This window comes from Gopherus flavomarginatus, chromosome 1 (genome assembly GCF_025201925.1).
Source record: "Gopherus flavomarginatus isolate rGopFla2 chromosome 1, rGopFla2.mat.asm, whole genome shotgun sequence".
Lineage (NCBI taxonomy): Eukaryota > Metazoa > Chordata > Testudines > Testudinidae > Gopherus > Gopherus flavomarginatus.
In genome coordinates this window covers 75,186,270-75,195,060 of record NC_066617.1, presented here as the reverse complement: position 1 = coordinate 75,195,060, position 8,791 = coordinate 75,186,270, and the positions used below count along the sequence as shown (strand labels likewise).

Here is an 8,791-nt window from a genome sequence, read left to right as displayed (position 1 = left end):
AGAGAGAAACAGTTGGTTTTAAAAGGGAACCAGAGAGAATTTTTTTTCTGCTCTCTCTGGCAGTTTGTGGCTTGCATGTTAAGCGAGAAGCCATTAAGAGACTGTTAAGGGTCTTTTGTCACACAATAGCCCTCCCATTAGGAGGCAAGTACCAGCACTATATGCATGCAAATAAAGTGGTTTTTCAGGTTTACTTAACATTGAAGATTAGCTAAAGGCACTGTTGCTAGGCAGACTTCAGGAGGCAACAGAGCCTGCAGTGCAGAAGATAAACACCGGAGGGCACCCCAACACAAGAAAACAGGAATCATGACTTCTAAGGCAAAAATTGAGGCCGAAGAGCAATTCAGAGAAGCTGAACACAGGCGACAACTGGAAATAAAACAAAAAGAGATGGAGATGAAAGAAAAGGAAGAAAGCATCAAACTGGCAGCCTTCCAAAGAGAACAGGCAGCCCAAGAGGCAGCACACAAAAGAAAACTAGAAGAAGAAGAGGTGGCCTACCGAAGGAAACAAGCAGAAGAAGAGGCGGCCCACCGCCGAGACATGGAAAAAACACCAAAAGAAATGGAAAAACAACAAAAAGAAATGGAAAAACAACAAAAAGAGAATGAAGAGAAGGAAAAACAGAGAAAACATGAACTGGAGTTGGCCAAAGCTGGGCTGCATGTGCCAGCCAACCCTAACAACCCGGCGCCAATTATTGCTCCACAGCACAGGAAATTTCCCACCTACAAGGCAGGTGATGACACCGAGGCCTTCTTGGAAAATTTTGAAAGAGCCTGTCTTGGGTACAGCATTCCCGAAGACCAGTACATGGTAGAATTGAGGTCACAGCTCAGTGGACCTTTAGCAGAGGTGGCAGCTGAAATGCCTAAGCAGCAAATGAATGACTATAAACTTTTTTCAAACCAAGGCCAGATACAGAATGGGGATAACCCCAGATCATGCCCGTCGGCGTTTCAGAACCCAAAAGTGGAAACCAGAGGTGTCATTTCCCAAACACGCCTACTACATTGCAAAAAACTATGAGGCCTGGATAACAGGAAACAACATTCAAACCTTGGAAGAACTGCACCTCCTCATACAAATGGAGCAGTTCTTGGATGGTGTTCCTGAAGACATCACACGGTACATACAAGATGGAAATCCCAAAGATATCGCTGAGGTGGGGGAGATTGGAGCCAAATGGATGGAACTGGCAGAAAGCAAGAAAGCTACTGTCAAGGGGAACGATTACCCCAGGGGGCACACAGACCATAAACCCTACAACCGAGGACAGCCAAAGACCCCACATACCCCCCAAGTAAAGCCACAGATACCCTACCCTTCAACCTCACCAGTCTCCAGTAACTCACCTCGGCCCAGTGACCCATCAGATGGAAGATGCTTTAAGTGTAATGAACTGGGACATATCAAGGCCAACTGTCCCAAGAACACCATGCGAGTGCAATTCATTACACCACCATCACCCCAAAGATCCCCAGGCCCGGATGCCTCTCAAATACCCTTGGAGCGAAGGGAAAATTTGAGAGTGGGCGGAAAGAAGGTTACTGCGTGGAGAGACACGGGGGCACAAGTGTCAGCTATCCACCAATCCTTCGTTGACCCCAAATTCATCAACCCAAAGGCCAAAGTTACAATTTACCCCTTCATGTCACAAGCTGTAGACTTGCCTACAGCTCAACTGCCTGTCCAGTACAAAGGCTGGTCAGGAATGTGGACTTTTGCAGTCTATGACAATTATCCTATCCCATGCTACTGGGGGAAGACTTGGCCAACCAGGTGAGGCGGGCCAAGAGAGTGGGAATGGTTACACGTAGCCAAACCAGGCAAGCTTCCAGACCCATTCCTGTTCCTGAGCCGTCCACAGACGCCCCGTCTGTGTTACCAGAGACCCAGACAGAGGTAGTGGACCCGGATTCCATGCCTACCACTGAAACAGCCACAGCATCTCCAGTCCCAGGCCCGGAACTGGAACAGCAACCAGCACCAGCAAATGCAACCACATCTTCAAACTCAACGCCAGAGGGCACCAGCGAGCCAGAACTGGCAGAAGCCAAAGACAGCCATACCCAAAAGGCTCAGCCAGAGCCTGAAATACCCTCAGGTGCACCAGCGGAGAGCGGTTCACCAGCAACGGAAACAACCCCATCACCTACATCGCTTCCAGAGGGACCAAGCCCAAGTCCACAGTCTGAGGAAGAACTGGTGACCCCAGCCTCAAGGGAACAGTTCCAGGCTGAGCAGGAAGCGGATGACAGCCTTCAGAAAGCTTGGGCGGCGGCACGGAGCACCCCACCGCCTCTCAGCTCTTCTAATCGATCCCGGTTTGTTATAGACCAAGGACTTTTATACAAGGAAATTCTTTCTGGTGGACACCGGGAAGAATGGCAGCCGCAAAAACAGTTGGTGGTTCCAACTAAGTACCGGGGGAAGCTCTTAAGCTTAGCCCATGATCATCCCAGTGGCCATGCTGGGGTGAACAGAACCAAGGACCGGTTGGGGAAGTCCTTTCCACTGGGAGGGGATGGGCAAGGACGTTGCCAAGTATGTCCGGTCTTGTGAGGTATGCCAAAGAGTGGGAAAGCCTCAAGACCAGGTCAAGGCCCCTCTCCAGCCACTCCCCATAATTGAGGTCCCATTTCAGCGAGTAGCTGTGGATATTCTGGGCCCTTTCCCAAAAAAGACGCCCAGAGGAAAGCAGTACGTACTGACTTTAGTGGACTTTGCTACCCGATGGCCGGAAGCAGTAGCTCTAGGCAACACCCGGGCTAACACTGTGTGCCTGGCCTTAACAGACATCTTTGCCAGGGTAGGTTGGCCCTCTGACATCCTTACAGATTCAGGGTCTAATTTCCTGGCAGGGACCATGGAAAAACTGTGGGAAACTCATGGGGTGAATCACTTGGTTGCCACCCCGTACCACCATCAAACCAATGGCCTGGTGGAAAGGTTCAATGGAACTTTGGGGGCCATGATACGAAAATTCATCAACGAATTCTCCAATAATTGGGACCTAGTGTTGCAGCAGTTGCTGTTTGCCTACAGGGCTGTACCACATCCCACTTTAGGGTTTTCACCATTTGAACTTGTGTATGGTCACGAGGTTAAGGGGCCATTACAGTTGGTGAAGCAGCAATGGGAGGGGTTTACGCCTTCTCCAGGAACTAACATTCTGGACTTTGTAAGCAACCTACAAAGCACCCTCCGACACTCTTTAGCCCTTGCTAGAGAGAATCTAAAGGATGCTCAGGAAGAGCAAAAGGCCTGGTATGACAGACATGCCAGAGAACGTTCCTTCAAAGTAGGAGACCAGGTTATGGTCTTGAAGGCGCAACAGGCCCATAAGATGGAAGCATCATGGGAAGGGCCATTCACGGTCCAAGAGCGCCTGGGAGCTGTAAACTACCTCATAGCATTTCCCAATTTCTCACTAAAGCCTAAAGTGTACCATGTTAATTCTCTCAAGCCTTTTTATTCCAGAGACTTACAGGTTTGTCAGTTTACAGTCCAGGGAGATGATGCTGAGTGGCCTGACGGTGTCTACTACGACGGGAAAAAAGACGGTGGCGTGGAAGAGGTGAACCTCTCAACCACCCTGGAACGTCTGCAGCGGCAACAAATCAAGGAGCTGTGCACTAGCTTCGCCCCATTGTTCTCAGCCACCCCAGGACGGACTGAACGGGCATACCACTCCATTGATACAGGTAATGCTCACCCAATCAGAACCCCACCCTACCGAGTGTCTCCTCATGCCCAAGCTGCTATAGAACGGGAGATCCAGAACATGCTACAGATGGGTATAATCCGCTCATCTACCAGTGCATGGGCATCTCCAGTGGTTCTGGTACCCAAACCAGATGGGGAAATACGCTTTTGCGTGGACTACCGTAAGCTAAATGCTGTAACTCGTCCGGACAACTATCCAATGCCACGTACCGATGAGCTATTGGAAAAGTTGGGACGTGCCCAGTTCATCTCTACAATAGACTTAACCAAGGGGTACTGGCAAGTACCGCTAGATGAACCTGCCAAGGAGAGGTCAGCATTCGTCACCCATGCGGGGGTGTATGAATTCAATGTCCTTCCTTTCGGCCTTCGAAATGCACCCGCCACCTTCCAGAGGCTGGTAGATGGTCTACTAGCTGGACTGGGAGAATTTGCAGTTGCCTACCTCGATGATGCGGCCATTTTTTCAGACTCCTGGCCCGAACACCTACTACACCTGGAAAAGGTCTTTGAGCGCATCAGGCAGGCAGGACTAACTGTTAAGGCCAAAAAGTGTCAAATAGGCCAAAACAGAGTGACTTACCTGGGGCACCAGGTGGGTCGAGGAACCATAAACCCCCTACAGGCCAAGGTGGATGCTATCCAAAAGTGGCCTGTCCCAAAGTCAAAGAAGCAGGTCCAATCCTTCTTAGGCTTGGCCGGATACTACAGGCGATTTGTACCACACTACAGCCAAATCGCTGCCCCATTGACTGACCTGACCAAAAAGACCCATCCAAATGCCGTTAAGTGGACTGATGAGTGTCAAAAGGCCTTTACCCAGCTTAAGGCGATGCTCATGTCTGACCCTGTGCTCAGGGCCCCGGACTTTGACAAGCCATTCCTAGTAACCACAGATGCATCTGAGCGTGGTATAGGAGCAGTGCTCATGCAGAAAGCAACAGATCACAACTTCCATCCTGTCGTGTTTCTCAGCAAGAAACTGTCTGAGAGGGAAAGTCACTGGTCAGTCAGTGAAAAGGAATGCTATGCCATTGTGTACGCCCTGGAAAAGCTACGCCCATATGTTTGGGGACGGCGGTTCCAACTACAAACTGACCATGCTGCACTAAAGTGGCTTCATACTGCCAAGGGGAACAACAAGAAACTTCTTCGTTGGAGTTTAGCTCTCCAAGATTTTGATTTTGAAATTCAACACATCACAGGAGCTTCTAATAAAGTTGCTGATGCACTCTCCCGTGAGAGTTTCCCAGAATTCAGTAGTTAAAAAGTGTTCTTAAAATGTAGAAGTCTGTTAGTTATTTACTTAGTAGTATATGTAAAGGTGCATGTGTTGTATTAATCTGTTTATTTTAAAGTTCTAGAAGGAAATCGCCGCCAGTGAGCTTCCCCACTGTCTGCAATTTGGGGGGCGTGTCATAAACAGATAGCTAAGGGTTAATGTCTCTTTCACCTGAAGCACCTGACCAGAGGACCAATCAGGAAACCGGATTTTTTTCAACTTTGGGTGGAGGGAATTGAGTGTCTGAGTCTTTTGTCTGTCTGCCTGCTTTCTCTGAGCTTTGGAGAAGTAGTTCTACTTTCTAGTCTTCTGTTTCTAAGTGTAAGAACAAAGAGATCAGATAGTAAGTTATATGGTTTCTTTTCTTTGGTATTTGCATGAATATAAGTGCTGGAGTGCTTTGATTTGTATTCTTTTGAATAAGGCTGTTTATTCAATATTCTTTTAAGCAATTGACCCTGTATTGTATCATCTTAATACAGAGAGACCATTTGTATGTATTTTTCTTTCCTTTTTTATATAAAGCTTTCTTTTAAGACCTGTTGGAGTTTTTCTTTACTTCAGGGAAATTGAGTCTGTACTCACCAGGGAATTGGTGGGAGGAAGAAATCAGGGGAGATCTGTGTGTTGGATTGCTAGCCTGATTTTGCATTCCCTCTGGGGGAATAGGAAAGTACTTTTTGTTTCCAGGATTGGAAACAGAGAGGGGGAGTCACTCTGTGTAGTTTCACAGAGCTTGTGTCTGTGTATCTCTCCAGGAGCACCTGGAGGGGGGAAGGGAAAAAGGATTATTTCCCTCTGTTTTGAGACTCAAGGGATTTGGGTCTTGGGGTCCCCAGGGAAGGTTTTTCAGGGGGACCAGAGTGCCCCAAAACACTCTAATTTTTTGGGTGGTGGCAGCAAGTACCAGGTCCAAGCTGGTAACTAAGCTTGGAGGTTTTCATGCTAACCCCCATATTTTGGACGCTAAGGTCCAAATCTGGGACTAAGGTTATGATAGGGGGCAAGGCCTGCCCTGGGGTGCACAGAGGGGTGTGTCCCAAAGGTAGAAGTTGGGGTCCTGGTGACCGCTGCAGTGGAAACAGACCCCAAGGTCTCTGTAGCTGGAAGCAAACCCAACTTGAGTGAAAAGGGGGGAATTTTGCTGGCCAGTGAAGAGTCTGCCATAGCTAGGTAGGGTCACTTTCCCTTTCGGGGGACACAGGAGTGTCTGACCCAGAGGGGAGCCCAGAGAGGGAAGCCTATATGGAAGGTGAGGGAGGGCAGAGAGTCCGCTCACCTTTTGTAGGAAGGGACTTTCCCAGAAGGAGGGTGAAAATCTTCATTTAAAATGCCAGCCCCCTCTCCTGTAGATCAGGATTTAAGGGAAACTCGAGGGTCAGGTCTCCTGGAGGCAGGGCTGCATCCAGCTGACCTGTTGGGAACTGAAAGTGGGGTGCCCAAAGGGGTCCAGAGCACCCCATTGAAAGATGCTGTTCTTGCTACACTTGTAAGAGATAAAACTCTCTCTCCAAGACAGGAGGGGAAAAATCTCTGCATGGGTGGAACTTCACAAGGGAGTGGGTTCCAGCACAGAGAAATTCCAGAGGGAGGGGCCAAGGGGTGGCATGGTTGTAGTACACACTTTCCTGGCCAAAGACCCAAACACATGCCTGAATTAGAAGCTTTCCCCAAAGAGGCAGAAGAATCTGCATCAGAGTGTCTACCAGAGGGCACAGAGAACTGAGAAAATGCAGTAGACACTAAACAAGTCAAACTGATTGAACAAAGCCTGTCCACCGTAGATTTGCTGTTAACCTTGTGTCTTTTGCTAATTCATCAAAGGTGTTCATACTACTGGTAAACCCTTTAAAGATGTGGGACATAACTGCTTTGTGGAAGAAACTGTTGTATATGCTAGGGATGGTGACAGAACAGCCCCACAAGCATGTCACTTTTCAGCCTGCACCTGTAAACAGACTGGAAGCTTGGCACAGCAGCAGGAGCATAACAGGCCCATGCTGCTGTGTGAAAGAGGAAACTGAGATACACCACCTTATGGCATTGGTGGCTAAATGCCAGGACACCTCCACTTTAACAGATACTGCTGTCTGCATTCTGTTAGCAATACTACACCCCAATCTGTTTTCAAGCATGTGGGAACCAGGAACCCCAAAACTGGCTAGGACCCTTAGGAATGACATCATATGGTTTAAAGATACTGAAAAGGAGTGTGACCAAAGAAACAGGGATTTTACATGTATTGCCTCCGCCATGAACAGTGTCCAAGTCTCTGGCAGTAAGCTCAGGGGGAGGGTGTGACGGTACCTCCCATAAGACTTTATGGAAATATGCTTAGAATGTGTTTTATGCTACATATGCCATGTAACATATCTCAAAGGTTATGATCTACTGAATGTATAAACCCTATTTGTATGCATGTATCATTTTTGTATTCGAAGTTATGAATGTTGGCTGTGTACTGGCTTGATTTCTAAATAACCTTAGTAGAGCATTTGCTCAGTTCTTGGAGAAAGGAATGTTGAAATTAAGTACCTAATCAAGAAACACTTAAAGGACAATGGATCTTGGAATGTTCCAATCCACATAAGAAGTCTACTTGAGGACGTTCAAGGTAAACAATGGATGCTACCGGTAAAAACTGTGAGTCATGCGTGGATATGTGATTTGCCCAGGTGACTCCTAAACTCCACCTTGGAGCTGGACTTTGCGTAGGAATGAGGAGGGGGTCTTGAAGACCCCTCCATTTTGGTCTTCAGCTGGCTAAAGAGAGAGCCTCTCCACTCCACAGGATACTTGAAAGAAACTGGAACAAAGGACAGTAACTACAGGGGGTGTGAGTGATTGCTGGACCCAGGCTAAAAGGAGATTAGTCTGTAAAAGGGAGTATTCTGGAACTGGTGAGGATCTTATCCGTATTCAGTTTGATTAGACATAGATTTGTGCATTTTATTTTATTTTGCTTGGTGACTTACTTTGTTCTGTCTGTTACTACTTAGAACCACTTATATCCTACTTTCTGTATCTAATAAAATCACTTTTTACTTATTAATTAACTCAGAGTATGTATTAATACCTGGGAGAGCAAACAACTGTGCATATCTCTTTATCAGTGTTACAGAGGGCGAACAATTTATGAGTTTACCCTGTATAAGCTTTATACAGGGTAAAACGGATTTATTTGAGTTTAGACCCCATTGGGAGGTGGCCATTTGAGTGTTATAGACAGGAACACTTCTGTTGGCTGCTTTCAGGTAAACCTGCAGCCTTGGGGCAAGTAATTCAGACCCTGGGTCTGTGTTGGAGCAGATGGGAGTGTCTGGCTCAGCACGACAGGGTGCTGGAGTCTTGAGCTGGCAGGGAAAGCAGGGGCAGAAGTAGTTTTGGCACATCAGGTGGCAGATCCCAAGGGGGTTTCTGTGATCCTACCTGTCACATTGGATCCTGACAGATACAGTAATTAAAAGAGGAAATGCTTTTTCAAACATTTTGGTTCTTTGTAAAACTACCCAACTGTTCTGTTAATGATTTGGGATGTTAAACAGTAGGGATGGTAAAAGTTGCATAACACTGGAGATTCTCTACCTCCCAAGACAAACATGGTCTTGATAATATGAGTAAAGTAGCAAGTGCCTCCTAGAAAGCCATCTGCTTTCCATCCATGTTCTCACAGTGACCCCTAATGCAGCTAGCCACAGGAGCAGCTCACATATATAGGGCTGCAGATTCAGGCAGTTGCTCACATGCCCAAGCTTCTCTCCTTTGTGCCCATAACAC

At 47.4% G+C, this 8,791-nt stretch overlaps 1 protein-coding gene across 1 annotated transcript in view; it reads left to right on the top strand.

Moving 5' to 3' along the window:
- The first annotated feature begins 224 nt into the window (after positions 1-224).
- Positions 225-8,791, top strand: part of LOC127042433 (matrix metalloproteinase-2-like) — a 207,523-nt gene continuing 198,956 nt past the window's right edge. Inside the window, exon 1 of the mRNA XM_050935887.1 lies at positions 225-1,168. Coding sequence (XP_050791844.1) covers positions 310-1,032 — 723 coding nt within the window. The 5' untranslated portion in view covers positions 225-309 and the 3' untranslated portion in view covers positions 1,033-1,168. The remainder of the gene's footprint in view (positions 1,169-8,791) is intronic.